Source organism: Bombina bombina, chromosome 7 (genome assembly GCF_027579735.1).
Source record: "Bombina bombina isolate aBomBom1 chromosome 7, aBomBom1.pri, whole genome shotgun sequence".
Taxonomy (NCBI): Eukaryota; Metazoa; Chordata; class Amphibia; order Anura; family Bombinatoridae; genus Bombina; species Bombina bombina.
In genome coordinates, this window is record NC_069505.1 from 266,750,049 (window position 1) to 266,775,035 (window position 24,987).

The following is a 24,987-nucleotide window of genomic DNA, read 5'->3' on the forward strand; positions in this document are numbered from 1 at the left end:
GCTCACCGGAAACAGAAGTTATGAAGCAGCGGTCTACTCCATAACTTGTCCCCTGCTCTGAGGCCGCGTACAGAAATCAATCCGATCGAATACTTTCCAATTTACTTCTATTTATTTAATTTGCTTCCTTCTCTTGTTATCCTTTGGTGAAAGTTTTATCGAGGTAAGCACAGGAGCGGCAAAGAACCTTTGTGCTAGCTGCTGATTGGTGGCTGCATACATATACTGATTGTCATTGGCTCACCCATGTGCTCAGTTAGAAACCAGAAGTGCATTGCTACCAAGAGAATGAAACAGATGTGATAATAAAAGTAAACTGGAAAGTTGTTTATAATTGTATGTTTTACCTAAATCATGAAAGAAATGTTTTGTGTTTCATGTCCCTTTAAGCTGTCTAATTTCTAAAGTGCAGGAGGCTCACAGGTGCCAGTTCATTAAACTAGATATATTTGTATTATTCTGCTGTTCTAATGTAAAGTGCAGGAGACTCACAGGTGTCTGTTCACCAAACTAGACCTATTTTATTATTCCGCTGCTCTAATTTAAAGTGCAGGAGACTCAAAGGTGTCTATTCACCAAACTAGACCTATTTTATTATTCCACTGCGCTAATGTAAAGTGCAGGAGACTCACAGATGTCTGTTCACCAAACTAGACCTATTTTATTATTCCGTTGCTCTAATGTAAAGTGCAGGAGACTCACAGGTGTCTGTTCACCAAACTAGACCTATTTTATTATTCCGCTGCTCTAATGTAAAGTGCAGGAGACTCACAGGTGTCTGTTCACCAAACTAGACCTATTTTATTATTCCGCTGCTCTAATGTAAAGTGCAGGAGACTCACAGGTGTCTGTTCACTAAACTAGACCTATTTTATTATTCCGCTGCTCTAATGTAAAGTGCAGGAGACTCACAGGTGTCTGTTCACCAAACTAAACCTATTTTATTATTCCGCTGCTCTAATGTAAAGTGCAGGAGACTCACAGGTGTCTTTTCACCAAACTAGACCTATTTTATTATTCCGCTGCTCTAATGTAAAGTGCAGGAGACTCACAGGTGTCTTTTCACCAAACTAGACCTATTTTATTATTCCGCTGCTCTAATGTAAAGTGCAGGAGACTCACAGGTGTCTTTTCACCAAACTAGACCTATTTTATTATTTCGCTGCTCTAATGTAAAATGCAGGAGACTCACAGGTGTCTTTTCACCAAACTAGACCTATTTTATTATTCCGCTGCTCTAATGTAAAGTGCAGGAGACTCACAGGTGTCTTTTCACCAAACTAGACCTATTTTATTATTCCGCTGCTCTAATGTAAAGTGCAGGAGACTCACAGGTGTCTTTTCACCAAACTTGACCTATTTTATTATTCCGCTGCTCTAATGTAAAGTGCAGGAGACTCACAGGTGTCTTTTCACCAAACTAGACCTATTTTATTATTCCGCTGCTCTAATGTAAAATGCAGGAGACTCACAGGTGTCTTTTCACCAAACTAGACCTATTTTATTATTCCGCTGCTCTAATGTAAAGTGCAGGAGACTCACAGGTGTCTTTTCACCAAACTAGACCTATTTTATTATTCCGCTGCTCTAATGTAAAGTGCAGGAGACTCACAGGTGTCTGTTCACCAAACTAGACCTATTTTATTATTCCGCTGCTCTAATGTAAAGTGCAGAAGAAACACAAGTGTCTGTTCACCAAACTAGACCTATTTTATTATTCCGCTGCTCTAATGTAAAGTGCAGAAGAAACACAGGTGTCTGTTCACCAAACTAGACCTATTTTATTATTCCGCTGTTCTAATGTAAAGTGCAGGAGACTCACAGGTGTCTGTTCACCAAACTAGACCTATTTTATTATTCCGCTGCTCTAATGTAAAGTGCAGGAGACTCACAGGTGTCTGTTCACCAAACTAGACCTATTTTATTATTCCGCTGCTCTAATGTAAAGTGCAGGAGACTCACAGGTGTCTGTTCACCAAACTAGACCTATTTTATTATTCCGCTGCTCTAATGTAAAGTGCAGGAGCTTCACAGGTGCCAATTCATTAAACTAGATATATTTGTATTATTCTGCTGTTCTAATGTAAAGTGCAGGAGACTCACAGGTGTCTGTTCACCAAACTAGACCTATTTTATTATTCCGCTGCTCTAATGTAAAGTGCAGGAGACTCACAGGTACCTGTTCACCAAACTAGACCTATTTTATTATTCCGCTGCTCTAATGTAAAGTGCAGGAGACTCACAGGTGTCTTTTCACCAAACTAGACCTATTTTATTATTCCGCTGCTCTAATGTAAAGTGCAGGAGACTCACAAGTGTCTTTTCACCAAACTAGACCTATTTTTTATTCCGCTGCTCTAATGTAAAGTGCAGGAGACTCACAGGTGTCTTTTCACCAAACTAGACCTATTTTATTATTCCGCTGCTCTAATGTAAAGTGCAGGAGACTCACAGGTGTCTGTTCACCAAACTAGACCTATTTTATTATTCCGCTGCTCTAATGTAAAGTGCAGAAGAAACACAAGTGTCTGTTCACCAAACTAGACCTATTTTATTATTCCGCTGCTCTAATGTAAAGTGCAGAAGAAACACAGGTGTCTGTTCACCAAACTAGACCTATTTTATTATTCCGTTGCTCTAATGTAAAGTGCAGGAGACTCACAGGTGTCTGTTCACCAAACTAGACCTATTTTATTATTCCGCTGCTCTAATGTAAAGTGCAGGAGACTCACAGGTGTCTGTTCACCAAACTAGACCTATTTTATTATTCCGCTGCTCTAATGTAAAGTGCAGGAGACTCACAGGTGTCTGTTCACTAAACTAGACCTATTTTATTATTCCGCTGCTCTAATGTAAAGTGCAGGAGACTCACAGGTGTCTGTTCACCAAACTAGACCTATTTTATTATTCCGCTGCTCTAATGTAAAGTGCAGGAGACTCACAGGTGTCTTTTCACCAAACTAGACCTATTTTATTATTCCGCTGCTCTAATGTAAAGTGCAGGAGACTCACAGGTGTCTGTTCACCAAACTAGACCTATTTTATTATTCCGCTGCTCTAATGTAAAGTGCAGGAGACTCACAGGTGTCTTTTCACCAAACTAGACCTATTTTATTATTTCGCTGCTCTAATGTAAAATGCAGGAGACTCACAGGTGTCTTTTCACCAAACTAGACCTATTTTATTATTCCGCTGCTCTAATGTAAAGTGCAGGAGACTCACAGGTGTCTTTTCACCAAACTAGACCTATTTTATTATTCCGCTGCTCTAATGTAAAGTGCAGGAGACTCACAGGTGTCTTTTCACCAAACTTGACCTATTTTATTATTCCGCTGCTCTAATGTAAAGTGCAGGAGACTCACAGGTGTCTTTTCACCAAACTAGACCTATTTTATTATTCCGCTGCTCTAATGTAAAATGCAGGAGACTCACAGGTGTCTTTTCACCAAACTAGACCTATTTTATTATTCCGCTGCTCTAATGTAAAGTGCAGGAGACTCACAGGTGTCTTTTCACCAAACTAGACCTATTTTATTATTCCGCTGCTCTAATGTAAAGTGCAGGAGACTCACAGGTGTCTGTTCACCAAACTAGACCTATTTTATTATTCCGCTGCTCTAATGTAAAGTGCAGAAGAAACACAAGTGTCTGTTCACCAAACTAGACCTATTTTATTATTCCGCTGCTCTAATGTAAAGTGCAGAAGAAACACAGGTGTCTGTTCACCAAACTAGACCTATTTTATTATTCCGCTGCTCTAATGTAAAGTGCAGGAGACTCACAGGTGTCTGTTCACCAAACTAGACCTATTTTATTATTCCGCTGCTCTAATGTAAAGTGCAGGAGACTCACAGGTGTCTGTTCACCAAACTAGACCTATTTTATTATTCAGCTGCTCTAATGTAAAGTGCAGGAGACTCACAGGTGTCTGTTCACCAAACTAGACCTATTTTATTATTCCGCTGCTCTAATGTAAAGTGCAGGAGCTTCACAGGTGCCAATTCATTAAACTAGATATATTTGTATTATTCTGCTGTTCTAATGTAAAGTGCAGGAGACTCACAGGTGTCTGTTCACCAAACTAGACCTATTTTATTATTCCGCTGCTCTAATGTAAAGTGCAGGAGACTCACAGGTACCTGTTCACCAAACTAGACCTATTTTATTATTCCGCTGCTCTAATGTAAAGTGCAGGAGACTCACAAGTGTCTTTTCACCAAACTAGACCTATTTTTTATTCCGCTGCTCTAATGTAAAGTGCAGGAGACTCACAGGTGTCTTTTCACCAAACTAGACCTATTTTATTATTCCGCTGCTCTAATGTAAAGTGCAGGAGACTCACAGGTGTCTGTTCACCAAACTAGACCTATTTTATTATTCCGCTGCTCTAATGTAAAGTGCAGAAGAAACACAAGTGACTGTTCACCAAACTAGACCTATTTTATTATTCCGCTGCTCTAATGTAAAGTGCAGAAGAAACACAGGTGTCTGTTCACCAAACTAGACCTATTTTATTATTCCGCTGCTCTAATGTAAAGTGCAAGAGACTCACAGGTGTCTGTTCACCCAACTAGACCTATTTTATTATTCCGCTGCTCTAATGTAAAGTGCAGGAGACTCACAGGTGTCTGTTCACCAAACTAGACCTATTTTATTATTCCGCTGCTCTAATGTAAAGTGCAGAAGAAACACAAGTGTCTGTTCACCAAACTAGACCTATTTTATTATTCCGCTGCTCTAATGTAAAGTGCAGGAGACTCACAGGTGTCTGTTCACCAAACTAGACCTATTTTATTATTCCGCTGCTCTAATGTAAAGTGCAGGAGACTCACAGGTGTCTGTTCAACAAACTAGAACTATTTTATTATTTTGCTGCTCTAATGTAAAGTGCAGGAGACTCACAGGTGTCTGTTCACCAAACTAGACCTATTTTATTATTCCGCTGCTCTAATGTAAAGTGCAGGAGACTCACAGGTACCTGTTCACCAAACTAGACCTATTTTATTATTCCGCTGCTCTAATGTAAAGTGCAGGAGACTCACAAGTGTCTTTTCACCAAACTAGACCTATTTTTTATTCCGCTGCTCTAATGTAAAGTGCAGGAGACTCACAGATGTCTTTTCACCAAACTAGACCTATTTTATTATTCCGCTGCTCTAATGTAAAGTGCAGGAGACTCACAGGTGTCTGTTCACCAAACTAGACCTATTTTATTATTCCGCTGCTCTAATGTAAAGTGCAGAAGAAACACAAGTGTCTGTTCACCAAACTAGACCTATTTTATTATTCCGCTGCTCTAATGTAAAGTGCAGAAGAAACACAGGTGTCTGTTCACCAAACTAGACCTATTTTATTATTCCGCTGCTCTAATGTAAAGTGCAGGAGACTCACAGGTGTCTGTTCACCAAACTAGACCTATTTTATTATTCCGCTGCTCTAATGTAAAGTGCAGAAGAAACACAAGTGTCTGTTCACCAAACTAGACCTATTTTATTATTCCGCTGCTCTAATGTAAAGTGCAGGAGACTCACAGGTGTCTGTTCACCAAACTAGACCTATTTTATTATTCCGCTGCTCTAATGTAAAGTGCAGGAGACTCACAGGTGTCTGTTCAACAAACTAGAACTATTTTATTATTCTGCTGCTCTAATGTAAAGTGCAGGAGACTCACAGGTGTCTGTTCACCAAACTAGACCTATTTTATTATTCCGCTACTCTAATGTAAAGTGCAGGAGACTCACAGGTGTCTGTGCACCAAACTAGACCTATTTTATTATTCCGCTGCTCTAATGTAAAGTGCAGGAGACTCACAGGTGTCTGTTCACCAAACTAGACCTATTTTATTATTCCGCTGCTCTAATGTAAAGTGCAGGAGACTCACAGGTGTCTGTTCACCAAACTAGACCTATTTTATTATTCCGCTGCTCTAATGTAAAGTGCAGGAGACTCACAGGTGTCTGTTCACCAAACTAGACTTATTTTATTATTCCACTGCTCTAATGTAAAGTGCAGGAGACTCACAGGTGTCTGTTCACCAAACTAGACCTATTTTATAATTCCGCTGCTCTAATGTAAAGTGCAGGAGACTCACAGGTGTCTGTTCACCAAACTAGACCTATTTTATTATTCCGCTGCTCTAATGTAAAGTGCAGGAGACTCACAGGTGTCTGTTCACCAAACTAGACCTATTTTATTATTCCGCTGCTCTAATGTAAAGTGCAGGAGACTCACAGGTGTCTGTTCACCAAACTAGACCTATTTTATTATTCCGCTGCTCTAATGTAAAGTGCAGGAGCTTCACAGGTGCCAGTTCATTAAACTAGATATATTTGTATTATTCTGCTGTTCTAATGTAAAGTGCAGGAGACTCACAGGTGTCTGTTCACCAAACTAGACCTATTTTATTATTCCGCTGCTCTAATGTAAAGTGCAGGAGACTCACCGGTGTTTGTTCACCAAACTAGACCTATTTTATAATTCCGCTGCTCTTATGTAAAGTGCAGGAGACTCACAGGTGTCTGTTCACCAAACTAGACCTATTTTAGTATTCCGCTGCTCTAATGTAAAGTGCAGGAGACTCACAGGTGTCTGTTCACCAAACTAGACCTATTTTATTATTCCGCTGCTCTAATGTAAAGTGCAGGAGACTCACAGGTGTCTGTTCACCAAACTAGACCTATTTTATTATTCCGCTGCTCTAATGTAAAGTGCAGGAGACTCACAGGTGTCTGTTCACCAAACTAGACCTATTTTATTATTCCACTGCTCTAATGTAAAGTGCAGGAGACTCACAGATGCCAGTTCAACAAACTATTTAAACCCCCTTCACTCCGCCCAAAACCACCAACAAAAAACAACAGTAACTCTGTCCCTGTCATTATGGCTCCACCCAGAAAAAAAAAAACATGTCTCCCTTATTCAGCCTAGATCTCCCAGTCCTAGAGAGTATTAAAGGGACATTATACACTAGATTTTTCTTTGCATAAATGTTTTGTAGATTATATATTTGTATAGCCCTTCTGGGTGTGTTTTTGTAAAAATGTATTATTTGTTAATAACATTATGATGATTTTCATACTCCTAATCAAGCCCCAACATTTTAGATGTATACTGATGTATACAGACTTCAGACTGCTTCTGTTTGTATAATAGATAATTTCATATGCAGGGGAGGTTCTACTATCAGCCCCTTTCAGCGGATGTTCCAGGCTTATTCAATTAAAGCAGGGACACTGAACCCAAATGTTTTCTTTCATGATTCAGATAGAGCATGCAATTTTAAGAAACTTTCTAATTTACTCATATTATCAATTTTCCTTTGTTCTCTTGCTATCTTTATTTGAAAAAGAAGGCATCTAAGCTATTTTTGGTTCAGTACACTGGACAGCACTTGTTTATTGGTGGGTGAATTTATCCACCAATCAGCAAGAACAACCCAGGTTGTTCACCAAAAATGGGCCGGCATCTAAACTTACATTCTTGCTTTTCAAATAAAGATATCAAGAAAATGAAGAAAATTTGATAATAGGAGTAAATTAGAAAGTTGCTTAAAATAGCATGCTCTATCAGAATCACAAAAGAAAGAAAAAAATGGGTTCAGTGCCCCTTTAACAGTGCTATATTGGGAGCTTCTAATTAAGTTTTTAAAAGGTTTTACATTGGATTTTTAGATCAGTATCTGTGCATATTCTTCTTTATAGTAGTGTCTATTACATGCAATTAAATGAAAACTGGTGTATACTGCCCCTTTAAGCAAATGCTGGGAGGTATTGGAGAATGATATCACGTGACGAAACAAAATAAGGAAAAAAGGGACAGATGGCAAATTTGGAGATGTCCAATTTTGTTGATCTGAAGACTTAAAGAGACATAAAACCCACATTTTTTCTTTCATGATTCAGATAGAGAATATAATTTTAAACAACTTTCTAATTTACTTCAATTATCAATTTGTTGCATTCTCTTGGTATCATTTGTTGAAGTAGCAGCAATGCAATAATGGTTTCTAACTGAACTCATGAGTGAGCCAATCACAATCAATATATACAGTACATGCAGCTACCAATCAACAGCTATTCTAGATAAAACATTCAGCAAAGGATAACAAGAGAAGGAAGCAAATTAAATAATAGAAGTAAATTGGAAAGTTGTTTAAAATTGTGTTCTCTATCTGAATCATGAAAGAACATTTTTGGTTTTCATGTCCCTTTAATTACATCAGCCAGTAAGATAGAAATATTCAGCATTTTTACTGTATTAGAGAACAGATTTATACAGCCTTCACACAGAAAGCTTTGTCTTTAAATAAACCACGTAGTTAAGAATATAAAACAAAATATGAAATTGTGGTGTAGCTCTCCATATTGCGTAATATCCCTCCTGGGTATTCTTGTTTAAAAGGACTCTAAAGTGAAAATTTAACTTTCATGATTCAGATAGAACATGTAGTTATTTTTTAAATAAAATTTACTTCCATTATCAAAATGTACACAGTCATTTCATATGCACGTGCAAGAGTTCACAGTACATTTTAATTTTGTGATTGGCTCATGGCTGTCATATGATAAAGAGGGCAGGTAAAATCAAACTAACTTTAAAATTCAAATACCATTTTTAAACAGCTTTCTAATTTACTTCTATTATCTAATGTGCTTCATTCTCTTGGTATCATTTATTGAAGGAGCAGCATTGCACTACTGGTTTCTAACTGAACACATGGGAAAGCCAATCATAATTGATATATATATATATATATATATATATATATATATATATATATATATGCAGCCACCCATCAAAAGCTAGAACCTAGGTTCTCTGCTGCTCCTGAGCTTGCCTAGATAAACCTTTCAGTAAAGCATAACAAGAGAAGGAAGCAAATTAAATAATAGAAGTAAATTGGAAAGTTGTTTAAAATTGTATGCTCTGTCTAAATCATTAAATAAACATTTGGGGTTTCATGTCCCTTTAAATACTCATATGTACATTGACAAGAGAATGACTGGGGCAAGAGTCTGAAAACTGTCAGATGCAGAAGGAAAGTGTATCAGAATGGCTTTAACCATAGCTACAACTAAATGCGAGAGGAGCAGGTAAATGCTTGCATGGACCTGTGAGTGTAATTCTTCAATCAAATCACACCTTTCCTGTCAGACCTTTAACATTTTTTTTAAGTCCTGGACCCTGACATCACAGTCTGTATCATTAGAAATCATGTACTATGTACATACCAATTATGTTACCTTCCTTTATTGTCAGAACAAAAAAAATATAATAGATCACAGATTTCTCAGCAGGCATTTGAAGTGGAGCTGACAAATTTTCTGCTGTCTCACATTATTGCGGGCAGATGTTTTCTGGTGATCAGGCAGAAGAATTCCACTTTACAAGGGAGACAAATCTCTCACAGGCATGGAATTTGCAAAACAATTTGCTAGACATAGACTGACAGCTGATAAGGTGCACCTTTTGAAAACAGCACTTTTTTTTTTTTTTGCAGAACTGTATTTGTAAGCACATGCATCTCTTTAACAAGTGGCAGTGCCATACTGATAGAAAGATTAAAGGAAATTATGTTTGACATATGTAATCATTCTTTAGTTCCCACTCTAAATATTTATACTGATTTTGCAGTGATTGCTTTCAACGTTTTAAGAGCTCTATCCTCTAAATATGCATAACAATGAGTCTGGTCATTTTATTGCTGCTGATGCGAAGCACATTGTCACAAGCAACCATGCAATGCCAGAGAATAACAGATTATATGGCCAGTAAATTTTATTAAAACGTATGCATAACACATATGATATGATATGATATATATATATAACATAATTTATGTAAGAACTTACCTGATAAATTCATTTCTTTCATATTAGCAAGAGTCCATGAGCTAGTGACGTATGGGATATACATTCCTACCAGGAGGGGCAAAGTTTCCCAAACCTCAAAATGCCTATAAATTCACCCCTCACCACACCCACAAATCAGTTTAACGTGTAGCCAAGAAGTGGGGTGATAAGAAAAAAGTGCGAAAGCATAAAAAATAAGGAATTGGAATAATTGTGCTTTATACAAAAAATCATAACCACCACAAAAAAGGGTGGGCCTCATGGACTCTTGCTAATATGAAAGAAATGAATTTATCAGGTAAGTTCTTACATTAAAACGTATGCATAACACATATGATATGATATGATATGATATATATATATATATATATATATATATATATATATATATATATATATATAACATAATTTATGTAAGAACTTACCTGATAAATTCATTTCTTTCATATTAGCAAGAGTCCATGAGCTAGTGACGTATGGGATATACATTCCTACCAGGAGGGGCAAAGTTTCCCAAACCTCAAAATGCCTATAAATACACCCCTCACCACACCCACAAATCAGTTTAACGTGTAGCCAAGAAGTGGGGTGATAAGAAAAAAGTGCGAAAGCATAAAAAATAAGGAATTGGAATAATTGTGCTTTATACAAAAAATCATAACCACCACAAAAAAGGGTGGGCCTCATGGACTCTTGCTAATATGAAAGAAATGAATTTATCAGGTAAGTTCTTACATAAATTATGTTTTCTTTCATGTAATTAGCAAGAGTCGATGAGCTAGTGACGTATGGGATAATGACTACCCAAGATGTGGATCTTCCACGCAAGAGTCACTAGAGAGGGAGGGATAAAATAAAGACAGCCAATTCCGCTGAAAAAAATCCACACCCAAAATAAAGTTTAAATCTTATAATGAAAAAAACTGAAATTATAAGCAGAAGAATCAAACTGAAACAGCTGCCTGAAGTACTTTTCTACCAAAAACTGCTTCAGAAGAAGAAAACACATCAAAATGGTAGAATTTAGTAAAAGTATGCAAAGAAGACCAAGTGGCTGCTTTGCAAATCTGATCAACTGAAGCTTCATTCCTATACGCCCAGGAAGTAGAAACTGACCTAGTAGAATGAGCTATAATCCATTGAGGCAGAGTTTTACCTGACTCGACATAGGCATGATGAAACAAAGATTTTAACCAAGATGCCAAAGAAATGGCAGAAGCCTTCTGACCTTTCCTAGAACCGGAAAATATAACAAATAGACTAGAAGTCTTTCGGAAATCCTTAGTAGCTTCAACATAATATTTCAAAGCTCTAACTACATCCAAAGAATGCAACGACTTTTCCTTAGAATTCTTAGGATTAGGACACAATGAAGGAACCACAATTTCTCTACTAATGTTGTTAGAATTCACAACCTTAGGTAAAAATTTAAAAGAAGTTCGCAACACCGCCTTATCCTGATGAAAAATCAGAAAAGGAGACTCAAAAGAAAGAGCAGATAATTCAGAAACTCTTCTAGCAGAAGAGATGGCCAAAAGAAACAAAACTTTCCAAGAAAGTAATTAATGTCCAGCGAATGCATAGGTTCAAACGGAGGAGCTTGAAGAGCCCCCAGAACCAAATTCAAACTCCAAGGAGGAGAGATTGACTTAATAACAGGTTTTATACGAGCCAAAGCTTGCACAAAACAATGAATATCAGGAAGACTAGCGATCTTTCTGTGAAAAAGAACAGAAAGAGCAGAGATTTGACCTTTCAAGGAACTTGCAGACAAACCTTATCCAAACCAACCTGAAGAAACTGTAAAATTCTAGGAATTCTAAAAGAATGCCAAGAAAAATGATGAGAAAAACACCAAGAAATGTAAATCTTCTAGACTCGATAATATATCTTCCTAGATATAGTTTTACGAGCCTGTAACATAGTATGAATCACAGAGTCAGAGAAACCTCTATGACTGAGAATCAAGCGTTCAATCTCCATACCTTCAAATTTAAGGATTTGAGAACCTGATGGAAAAAAGGACCTTGCGATAGAAGGTCTGGTCTTAACGGAAGAGTCCACGTTTGGCAAGTGGCCATCCGGACAAGATCCGCATACCAAAACCTGTGAGGCCATGCTGGAGCCACCAGCAGAATAAACAAACGTTCCTTTAGAATCTTGGAAAAAGAACTATAGTCGGAAAGATATAAGCAGGATGATACTTCCAAGGAAGTGACAATGCATCCACTGCTTCCGCCTGAGGATCCCTGGATCTGGACAGATACCTGGGAAACTTCTTGTTTAGATGAGAAGCCATCAGATCTATTTCTGGAAGTCCCCATATTTGAACAATCTGAAGAAATACCTCTGGGTGAAGAAACCATTCGCCCGGATGTAGCGTTTGGCGACTGAGATAATCCGCTTCCCAATTGTCTAAACCTGGGATATGAACCGCAGAAATTAGACAGGAGCTGGATTCCGCCCATACAAGTATTCGAGACTTTCATAGCCAGAGGACTGTGAGTTCCTCCTTGATGATTGACATATGCCACGGTTGTGACATCGTCCATCTAGAAACAAATGAACGACTCTCTCTTTAGAAGAGGCCACGACTGAAGAGCTCTGAAAATTGCACGGAGTTCCAAAAATGTTGATTGGTAATCTCACCTCCTGAGATTCCCAAACCCCTTGTGCTGTCAGAAACCCCCATACAGCTCCCCAACCTGACAGACTTGCATCTGTTGAGATCACAGTCTAGGTTGGAAGAACAAAAGAAGCCCCCTGAACTAAACGATGGTGGTCTATCCACCACGTCAGAGAGTGTCGAACAATCGGTTTTAAAGATATTAATTGAGATATCTTTGTATAATCCCTGCACCACTGGTTCAGCATACAGAGCTGAAGAGGTCGCATGTGAAAACGAGCAAAGGGGATCGCGTCCAATGCAGCAGTCATAAGACCTAGAATTTCCATGCATAAGGCTACCGAATGGAAAGATTGTGACTGAAGGTTTCGATAAGCTGAAACCAATTTCAGACGCCTCTTGTCCGTCATAGACAGAATCAAGAACACTGAATTTATCAGGAAACCTAAAAAGGTTACCCTTGTCTGAGGAATCAAACAAACTTTTTGGTAAATTGATCCTCCAACCATGTTCTTGAAGAAACAACACTTATAAAAGACTGGAAAGGTTCTTTCTAGTGAAAATGAGCAAAGGGAATTGAATCCAATGCTGTGGCCATAAGACCTAAAACTTCTATGCATATATAGCAACTGAAGGAAATAATAGAGACTAAAGGTACCAATAGACGGAACCCATAACATTATCCCTTGTCTGATAGATACAAGGACAGTGACACAAACTATCTGGAAACCTAAAAAAGGTGACCCTTGTGTGAGGAATAAAGAGCTTTTGAAAAGAAGATCCTCTAACTATGTCCTGAAGAGTAAGTGAATCATATGAGATTCCGCATCCTCAGAAAATAATCTGAATGAAAACAGAAAAATGAAAATATGCATTTATTGTATCTAATGAAAACAAATAATGCTATCAACGATCATAAAAAGGCAAAATAGTTTGAATAAAACTCCAAAACCCGGTTCCTCAAAAGGAACTGGAAGAAATACCCTAGAAGATTCCAGGTCTGAGCAGCGCTTGAACCCCATGGGTGCCCAGCCATGCTTCAACAGTACCCAAAATATATAGGACAGAAACACAGTTAAAGAAAGTGTTAGCCTTACTGGAATAAAATCAAAGAAATTTCAAAGAAGCCTTAACCTGCCCCTTACCAGCCAAGCTGGAATACGGCACGTACATCGCAAAATTAGGGAGCTGATTTCGAACTCCAAATATAGACATGTTACTTGGGAAAGAACTCAGGAATTCGTTCCTTAATAAGAACAACCAAACCAGTATAAGCTTAAAGTTTTAGTCTTAGAACTCAACCTTGAAGCCCAGAGTAACAGTTAAGAATTGAATCCAATTATAAAACAAATAATTGATTATCTTAGAACAAAAGAAATATGGATTTTTTTTTTATTTTTTTTTTAAAAATCACAAAATTCTTCTAGCTAAAAAAGCTAAAGACATAGATTAACCCTCATTTGCGAAAATATTCAATAAAATGAAGACACAAATGAAATTATTAGCATGATAGTCCAGATTAAAGGACCAGCCAATACAGTGGACTTGCATAATCAATAAATGCAAAACAACAAGACAAATGCAACAGCACCTAGTCTAGTAAATGTTGTCCCTTTAACAATGCTAAAATAAATCATAATCTGATACTTGATCTTAAAGTAAACAGAGAAAATGAAGCAATTGAAATATCCAAATAAATCACAGGACCAAGAAAGTACCTGAAACTAAATAATTTTCCATAAATAAGATACAACTATCTAAAGGAAAATAAATACTATTTAGCTATAGAAACAATAGCATAATAAGCAGAATTAGAGATAGCCCCAATAAATTGGAGAACCCTCCAAATTGAATTTAACTGCTGGCAAAGAATATAGTTTAAAACCTTTGAAGAAGGAATAAAAGAAAATTCTCAGCCTATTCCATTCCCTAGCATAGGGAATTGGAAAGAAAACCTCTGAAAACACAGAAGAAATAAATAGGCAGAAATAATGTCAGCTAGTCTTAAAGAACTAGTTACCTTAATATCCAAAATAATCAACACCTTTTCAACAAAGAACAAATGTACTTTAATAATAGAAAAATAATAAAAAAGTAGATTTGTTAGTGTCAATATCTGATGAAGAAAATTTCTGAAAGAGAAAAAAACATCATCAGAGAAGCATAAATCAGTATGTTGTTGGTCATTCGAAACTTCAATAATTAAAAAAGAAGTGAAAAAGACCTAAAAATTTTATTAGAAGGCACGAAGTCAGACAAAGCCTTTAACATAGAATCAGAAAAATATTTCTTATAAGTCTTCTAAATATTTCTTGTAAGAAAATAAAATATATAAAGCATAAATACTAATGGAATCCGCATGTAAAAGTATAACATAATAACTTATTACAAACCATAGCTAAAGATAAACATTTATAACATTTAAAATAAATGAACTTAGCTTTGGTAGAACTGAAACTCAGTTAAGCGTTTTTCCAGAAGTGGCTTCCGATTCAGAGTCCATCTGAGACATCTTGCAATATGTAATAGAAAAAACAACATATAAAGCAAAATTGATCAAATTCCTTAAATGACAGTTTCAGGAATGGAAAAAAAATGCCAATGAACAAGCTTCTAGCAACCAGAAGCAATAAATAATGAGACTTAAATATTGTGGAGACAACAATGACGCTCAAATTTTTTAGCGCCAAAAAAGCCGCCCATATTAGTTGGCGCCAAGAATGGCGCCACATCCGGTAACGCCGACATTTTTTGGCGCAAAAACGTCAAAAAAATTACGCAACTTCCGGCGACACGTATGACGCCTGAAATTACAAGAAAATTTTTGCGCCAAGAAAGTCCGCGCCAAGAATGACGCAATAAAATGAAGCATTTTCAGCCCCCGCGAGCCTAACAGCCCACAGGAAAAAAAGTCAAATTTTAAGGTAAGAAAAAATTGAATTATTCATATGCATTATCCCAAATATGAAACTGACTGTCTGAAAATAAGGAACGTTGAACATCCTGAATCAAGGCAAATAAATGTTTAAACACAAATATTTAGAACTTTATATAAAAGTGCCCAACCATAGCTTAGAGTGTCACAGAAAATAAGACTTACTTACCCCAGGACACTCATCTACATGTAGTAGAAAGCCAAACCAGTACTGAAACGAGAATCAGTAGAGGTAATGGTATATATAAGAGTATATCGTCGATCTGAAAAGGGAGGTAAGAGATGAATCTCTACGACCGATAACAGAGAACCTATGAAATAGACCCCGTAGAAGGAGATCATTGAATTCAAACAGGCAATACTCTCTTCACATCCCTCTGACATTCACTGCACGCTGAGAGGAAAACCGGGCTCCAACCTGCTGCGGAGCGCATATCAACGTAGAATCTAGCACAAACTTACTTCACCACCTCCACAGGAGGCAAAGTTTGTAAAACTGATTTGTGGGTGTGGTGAGGGGTGTATTTATAGGCATTTTGAGGTTTGGGAAACTTTGCCCCTCCTGGTAGGAATGTATATCCCATACGTCACTAGCTCATGGACTCTTGCTAATTACATGAAAGAAATATATATATATATATATATATATATATATATATATATATACGTTGATATGCGCTCCGCAGCAGGTTGTCAGAAATGTATGTGTAAAAGATGTAAGGTGCCTATAGGCACAATTAGATCACTAGCCTCTAAGCAGACACCTTCTAAGACACAAGGGTCTAAGAAAAGAGGGGCTGAGTAACGCAATACGTTCACCTAGGGGAAGAGTAAATACACATGCATATTAGATTGTAGTGGGGCAACCAATAGACCTCTAAGTCTAAGTGCAATAAAGGAATTAAGGGAATATGGCTATATAAAGATTGCAAGACACATAGAGAATGCATAGCCAACACTACTGGGTAACCATGGTAACCGAGATAAACATAAAAGGCACAATCAACACAAGCTATTGCAAATAAACACATAAAAGTTAATACCCACACAATACATGGACACAGTATATAGACTACACAGAGAAAGTGGAATGCAAAAATATAAAGTTTGCACAAATCAGCACACTAGTGTGAGAGTGATTAGACTACGCTGCAGAAGTGACAAGTCAGTGTATCACAAGATCACAAGTAAAATAAGGCAATGTAATGTCTATATGAGTATAATAGGCATATAGTAAGCAAAAATACTCAAGAGTATAAGTTTGAAATATGTAAATGCTGCACGGATAAGGTATATTGTGAATATACGAAACCGGAAGTCACATGACATGAGGTACTTCCGGTTACAAAGCACTGGAACGCATAGTGCGTTCCAAACACGAGTGGTTGGCGGTTTTCTGGGACACCAAGGGATACACAGGTTATTATGATTTGATTAATTGGTTTGTTTGTATAAATATATGTTTTGTCACACTTGAATGTTTTGCTGATGATGGGGACAAGCTCCTCGAAAACGTTCCATTAAAAAAGAGAATTTTGTTGATCTCATTTTGAAAAAAGAACTGAGAGTGCTGTCATTTGTACAGGAAATATATATATATATATATGTGTGTGTGTGTGTGTGTGTTGTGTGTGTGTGTAAATAATTATTTGGGTAAAAGAAGCTGCACCCAGGTGGGTAGTAAATCGCCATAGAACAAGTTAACAAGTTTTGTGTATCATGTAGTCCTTAAAGGAACTGTAAATGTTAAATAAAATATGTATATTATGCATATATAAGTATATATATATATATATATATATATATATATATATATATATATATATATTTATTAAGTGTGAGCATTACATATTTAATATTGCTTTAAATTAACTTTTCTACAGCAGGATTAATAGAAAAAAGAGAATCACCTTTGAAAATCCCCAGCCTCAGGTTTTTCACAATATTAGCCACAACAGTCCAGACCATAAGAAGACAGCAAACCACCCCTTTTCTATCTTATGCTGCTGTTTGCTTACGTTGGTGTGTCTGGTTGAGAGACGCCATTGTGCATGCGTGGAACGTCTGTTTGGTGAAGCTGGGCGCAGACTAATTCTTCAGTGTGCATAATAAAAAGACAATAGCCTAGATATTGGCTTTCTAATTAGCTGAATCTCCACTGCTGATTTTGAGAAAACAAAAAGTGCAGCTATGGGAAGCCAGAGAAGCCTTCTAGGGAAGATTTTACATTTATTTTTTATTTTTATCTTGCAACTATAAAGCAAATTTATAGCTACATTAAATCTTTAATGCACACACTTTGGACACAATGCTTATTTTATTCAGCATTAAATATCCCTTTAAGGTGACATATTAATAAATTACACAGATCTATATCATTAGAATAATTTCATATTTTATACATTTTTGAGGGAGAAATTGTAATATTCTACATTTCTTGATGTGAATACAAAGATGTCAAGATTAATATTATAGAAGAATGTTAAGAAATAAAATGAATTTAAGGTATTAAAAGTAGATAGCAAGAAAATAAGGCAAATTTAAGTTTTTAACACTATTTATATAGACATTATATAAATACTTTACCGTCTTCTATAGATACGTTTCCTCTGAAGAAGTATTTCCCATGTCCTCTAGAGAGAACTACACCCAAACTACGAAACAAAATTAAATCAGAAATTTAAAAGCGCTAATATACAAAAAAGTATAATTCATGCAACATGAGCAGTTGATTTCATGTTTACTTTAAACGGACAGTCAAGTAAAAATTAAACTTTCATTTTCAGATAGAGCATGCAATTTTAAACAACTATCCAATTCAGTTTAATTATCTAAATATTTAGTAAATATTTAGAGTTTATGAGGGACCAGATCCTACTAAGCATGCGCAAGATTCACAGACTATGAGGCCTATTTATCATAGGTCTTGCGGACCTGATCCGACAGTGTGGATCAGGTCTGCAAGACCTCACTGAATGCGGAGAGCAATACGCTCTCCGTATTCAGCATTGCACCAGCAGCTCACAAGAGCTGCTGGTGCAACGCCGCCCCCTGCAGACTCGCGGCCAATGGGCCGCCAGCAGGGAGGTGTCAATTAACCCGATTGTACTCAATCTGGTTGAATTCCGGCGATCTCTGTCCGCCTGCTCAGAGCAGACAGGGTCATGGAGCAGCGGTCTTTAGACAGCTGCTTCATAACTGCTGTTTCTGGCGAGTCTGAAGACTCGCCAGAAACACGGGCCCACAAGCTCCTTACGGAGCTTGATAAATGGGCCCCTATACGTATTTACTTTTTGCGATTGGCTGATTGTTGTCACATGATGCAGTGGGAAGGAAAATTTAACTAACTTTTAGATTGGTCAGAAAAAAATCTACTAATCATTTGAAATTCAAAGTGCTTTTCCATTGTCTTTTTATTGTGGATGTATTGATTATGCCAACAGCCTCTTGCTAAGTTAAAACATTAGTATTGTGTTGTTTAAACATGTTATTTTGACCAGTTGTAATTTTTTTGCAAACAAATGCTCTAAATGACAATATTTGTCTGTGGAATTTGGTAGAAATGTTGTTAGTAGTTCATTTTACTCAAATAGTAAAATAATAGAAACTGATAGTTTTAAAACTATCACCTTGGATTAAATTTTCATTCATAAGAATGATGTGCTTACCAACCTCTGATAAAAAAATAATTTCATTTCATTCATAAGAAAGATGTGCTTACCAACCTCTGATAAAAAAAAATAAGAAATATATGCATTTGGTACACTTACAGGGACAGTCTAGTCAAATTTAAACTTTCATGATTCAGATAGGGCATGCAATTTTAAACAACTTTCCAATTTACTTTTATTATCAAATTTGCTTTGTTCTCTTGGTATTCTTTGTTGAAAGTTAAACCTAGGTAGGCTCATATGCTAATTTCTGAGCCTTGCATTTTGACAGTTTTTTACAGCTAGACAGCGCTAGTTCATGTGTGCCATATAGATACCATTGTGTTCATGCCCGTGGAGTTATGAATGAGTCTGCACGGATTGGCTAAAATCCAAGTCTGTCAAAATAACTGCAATAAGGGGGCAGTCTACAGAGGCTTAGATACAAGGTAATCACAGAGGTAAAAAAGTATATTAATATAACCGTGTTGGTTATGCAAAACTGGGGAATGAGTAATAAAGGGATTATCTATTTTTTTAAGCAATACAAATTCTGGAGTAGACTGTCCCTTCAAGAAAAATCAATGATTGAAATTACAGTTTAATGTAGAAATAATAATAAAAAAAATGGAACTAAGATAGATAGATATATATGGATAGATAGATGATAGAGAGAGAGATAGATAGATAGATAGATAGATAGATAGATAGAGAGATAGAGAGACAAATAGATAGATGATAGATAGATAGAGAGATAGATGGATAGATAGATGATAGATAGATAGAGAGAGAGAGAGATAGAGAGACAAATAGATAGATGATAGATAGATAGATAGATAGATAGATAGATAGAGAGATAGATGGATAGATAGATAGAGAGAGAGAGAGAGGGGGGGGGGAGAGATAGATGGATAGATAGATAGATAGATAGATAGATAGATAGAGAGAGATAGATAGATAGATGGATGGATAGATAGATAGATAGATAGATAGATAGATAGATAGATAGATAGATGATGGACAAACAGACAGACATGTCAGGCAGGTATAAATAGATAAGACATATGGAATAGACATACAGACAGATTAAAATAGAAATTTAAATTCTCAACTAAAATGTTAAAAAAACTGGGAGACTTGAACATACACACACTGTAAGACACATATGTGTAACAGAATGTATTGTAAAATGTGTTACAAATCATTTCTTGTTGAGCATACCTGAATGGTGTACCCTTGATATCTGTGTAGTAATAATCATTTGTCATCACTAAAACCCTTTTCTACAGTGGATACATAAAAAAGAAATCACAGTTAATGTATAAATAACATTTAATAAACCATAGACTGTGCTATACATTTACAAATCTTACCCCTTTGTCTACTGTCTTTTTGACCTCCATGGAAAATTTTCCTGTTTTTCTGTTTACCATTGCATTTCGGAGCTAAACAAAAAAGAAAAGAAAACATAACTTATCTCCCTTAGTGTACATGGGAAAGAGACAACTTGGCTACAGTAAAGAAAATATGGAACAGCTACTGTAATCACTACCACAATGATACTTTTCCTAGTTATACATGAGAGATAGATAGATGATAGATAGATACAGAGATAGATAGATGATAGATAGATGATAGATAGATAAAAGATAGATAGATAGATAGATAGATAGATAAATAGATAGATGATAGATATATAGATATATAAATAGATACTGAGATAGATAGATGATATATAAATGCTAGATAGATATAACGATAGATAGATAGATAGATAGATAGATGAAAGATAGATAGATAAATAGATAGATGATACATAAATAGATAGACAGAGAAACATATATATATATATATATATATATATATATAGATAGATAGATAGATAGATAGATATATAGATAGATAGATGATAGATAAATTGATAGATAGATAGATAGATAATAGATAGATTGATAGATAGTTAGATAGATACAGATATAGATACAGAGATAGATATATGATAGATGGATACAGATATGGATAGATAGATGATAGATAGATGCTTCCATTGCTGCTCTAACACACGGCGGTTTCCACTTTAGCCACACACCTAGGCCAGGTGAGAGACATGGTGGCAGTGTTGGAATCTTACTATCCTCCTCCTGCTCCTATCAGCACCTGCATCCTCATCCATCTCTCTCCTTCTCCTCCTTTGAAGTCCACTGCATCCGTATTTTCTCCCCCATCTCCCTCAATGTGGCAGTTATCTATCGTTCCCCTGGACCAACCTCCCAATTCTTCGACAACTTTGCTGCCTGGCTTTCTCACTTTTTCTCTACAAATACACCTGCTCTAAAACTAGGGGACTTCAACATCCCCATTGATAACCCATCTGTCCCTGCTGCCTCTAAACTTCTCTTACTCACAAACTCCTTTAGTCTCTCACAAGCCATCCTATTCCCTATTCACCGCAATGGACACTCTCTTGATCTGGTATTCTCCTACCTCTGCTCCCCTTCTGATGTCACCTGTCGCCCATTTCCCATCTCAGACCATCATCTGCTCACCTTTAATCTCAATGTACATGCTAAACCTATTTCTCCCGCCGCCTCCGCACCTGTTGAAATCTGCACACTGTGGATCCTCTCCAACTTTCTAACCTTATTCAAAAACACTTCCACGGTATCCTGCCCTGACCTTGCTACAAACCACTATAACAATACTCTCTCCTCTGCACTCAACACCCTTGCTCCTCCACAAATACGCAAAACCCCATGTCGTCAGCTCCAGCCCTGGCACTCTCAGGAAAACACGCTATCTACAAAGATGCTCCCGTGCTGCTGAACGTGCCTGGAGGAAATCCCGCTCTGAACCCGATTTCCTACACTATAAGTCCATTCTTTATTCTTACTCCTCTGCCATTCACTTAGCCAAGCAAAAATACTTCTCTTCTCTCATATCTTCTCACTCCTCACACCCTAAATGTCTCTTCTCCATTTTCAGCACTCTCTTCTATCCACCTGCACCACCCCCTTCATCTGCCTTTAGTGCTCAAGACTTGGCAGACTACTTTTTCAACAAAACACTTACCATCCAAAGTAACATCCCACCACAAGACTGCAACCTTCCATCTCTGCCCCCGGTCACCCCCTCCATCACTCCCAGTACCTTCCCCCAACCACTGAGAATGAAGTGAGTTCCCTAATATCTTCCTCACACCTCACTACCTGCCCACTTGACCCTATCCCTTCACATCTAATACCTTCTCTGTCTTCTACCCTCACCCCATCTCTTACTCACATATTCAACCGATCCTTTACTACTGGTTAATTTCCATCATCCTTCAAACATGCAAAGGTCACCCCCATCCTCAAAAAACCCTCCCTCGACCCAAATTCTCCTGCAAACTACCGCCCCATATCACTGCTTCCGCTAGCTTCAAAAGTCCTGGAAAAATTAGTTTTCAATCGCCTAACCCACTTCCTATTCTCCAACTCATTGCTTGACCCCCTGCAATCTAGCTTCCATCCCCAACACTCAACTGAGACTGCCCTCTCCAAGGTTACTATTATCTCTGCTAAAAACAATGGCCACTATTCTTTACTTATCTTACTTGACCTGTCTGCTGCCTTTGACACTGTTGACCATCCCTCCTCCTATGGACTCTCAGCTCCCTTGGCCTATGTGACATTGCACTCTCCTGGATCCACTCTTATCTCTCTAATATGTCCTTTTCTATCTCATTTGCTTACAACACCTCCTCTCCATTGCCTCTGTCTGTTGGAGTACCTCAAGGCTCTGTTCTAGGCCCTCTACTCTTCTCTATTTATACTTCCTCACTGGGTAAACTTATGAGTAGCTATGGCTTCAACTATCACCTCTAGGCTGATGATACTCAGATCTACCTATCCAAACCCGCTCTCTCTCCTTCTGTCCTTTCCCACAACAGCGACTGCTTATCTGGCATTTCTTCCTGGATGGCCTCTCACCACCTAAAAATCAACACATGCAAGACTGAGCTTCTTCTAATCCCCCCATCTAATTCTAACTTTACTATCACTGCTGGTGACACCACTATCTCCCCATCACCCCAAGTCCGCTGCCTAGGAGTTACACTTGACTCCAATCTGTTCTTTATACCCCATGTCCAATCGCTCTCTTCATCCTGTCGCAACCACCTACGCAATATCTCCAAAATTCATCCTTTTCTGAGTGCTGAAACTACTAAACAGCTAATCCATTCCCTATAACCAAATCAGTAACTAATGAATTCCACTTGCCTAATAGTTGCCCTCATCTAACTCCACACTAACATCATTCCCACCTTTGCAGTCCCCACCAAATGTTTCTCACCCTCCTACCCATTTAGATTGTAAATTCCCACGGGAACAGTGCTCCCAATTCCCCTTCTATTTGTTTGTTAAATTTTGTCTGGTGTCTTATATTGTACTGTCCTTTTATCTTTGTTACCAATGGACAGTGCTAGCTTCAAAAGTCCTGGAAAAACTAGTTTTCAATTGCCTAACCCACTTCCTATTCTCCAACTCATTGCTTGACCCCCTGCAATCTAGCTTCCATCCCCAACACTCAACTGAGACTGCCCTCTCCAAGGTTACTAACAATCTTATCTCTGCTAAAAACAATGGCCACTATTCTTTACTTATCTTACTTGAGCTGTCTGCTGCCTTTGACAATGTTGACCATGCCTCCTCCTATGGACTCTCAGCTCCCTTGGCCTATGTGACATTGCCCTCTCCTGGATCCACTCTTATCTCTCTAATAGGTCCTTTTCTATCTCATTTGCTTACAACACCTCCTCTCCATTGCCTCTGTCTGTTGGAGTACCTCAAGGCTCTGTTCTAGGCCCTCTACTCTTCTCTATTTATACTTCCTCACTGGGTAAACTTATGAGTAGCTATGGCTTCAACTATCACCTCTAGGCTGATGATACTCAGATCTACCTATCCACCCCTGCTCTCTCTCCTTCTGTCCTTTCCCACAACAGCGACTGCTTATCTGGCATTTCTTCCTGGATGGCCTCTCACCACCTAAAAATCAACACATGCAAGACTGAGCTTCTTCTAATCCCCCCATCTAATTCAAACTTTACTATCACTGTTGGTGACAACACTATCTCCCCATCACCCCAAGTCCGCTGCCTAGGAGTTACACTTGACTCCAATCTGTCCTTCATACCCCATGTCCAATCGCTCTCTTCATCCTGTCGCAACCACCTACGCAATATCTCCAAAACGAATGAATACCACTTGCCTAATAGTTGCCCTCATCTAACTCCACGCTAACATCATTCCCACCTTTGCAGTCCCCATCTCCTGTTTCTCACCCTCCTACCCATTTAGATTGTAAATTCCCACGGGAACAGTGCTCCCAATTCCCCTTCTATTTGTTTGTTAAATTTTGTCTGGTGTCTTATATTGTACTGTCCTTTTATCTTTGTTACCAATGGACAGTGTTGCGGAATCTGTTGGTGCTTTATAAATAAAGAATAATAATAATAATAGATGAAAGATAGATAAATAGATAGATGATAGATAAATAGATAGATATATAGATAGATACAGAGATAGATAGATGATAGATAGATAGATAGATAGATAGATAGATACAGAGATAGATAGATGATAGATAGATAGATAGATAGAGAAATATATGATAAATAGATAGATAGATCGATACAGAGATAGATAGATGAAAGATAGATAGATAGATGATACATAAATAGATAGAGATACAGAGAGAGATACAGATATATATACTGTGGAGAGAGATACAGATATATATACTGTGGAGAGAGAGAGAGAGAGAGAGAGAGAGAGAGAGAGAGAGAGAAAGAGAGAGAGATACAGATATATATACTGTGGAGAGAGAGAGAGAGAGAGAGAGAGAGAGAGATACAGATATATATACTGTGGAGAGAGAGAGAGA

General features: G+C 37.5%; 1 protein-coding gene across 1 annotated transcript in view; it reads right to left on the minus strand.

The window, feature by feature from the left end:
• The window catches only part of CACNA2D3 (calcium voltage-gated channel auxiliary subunit alpha2delta 3), a 1,718,630-nt gene that overhangs the window by 501,241 nt on the left and 1,192,402 nt on the right, over positions 1-24,987 (minus strand). Inside the window, 3 exon segments of the mRNA XM_053720740.1 lie at positions 17,999-18,066; positions 20,284-20,345; positions 20,436-20,507. Coding sequence (XP_053576715.1) covers positions 17,999-18,066; positions 20,284-20,345; positions 20,436-20,507 — 202 coding nt within the window.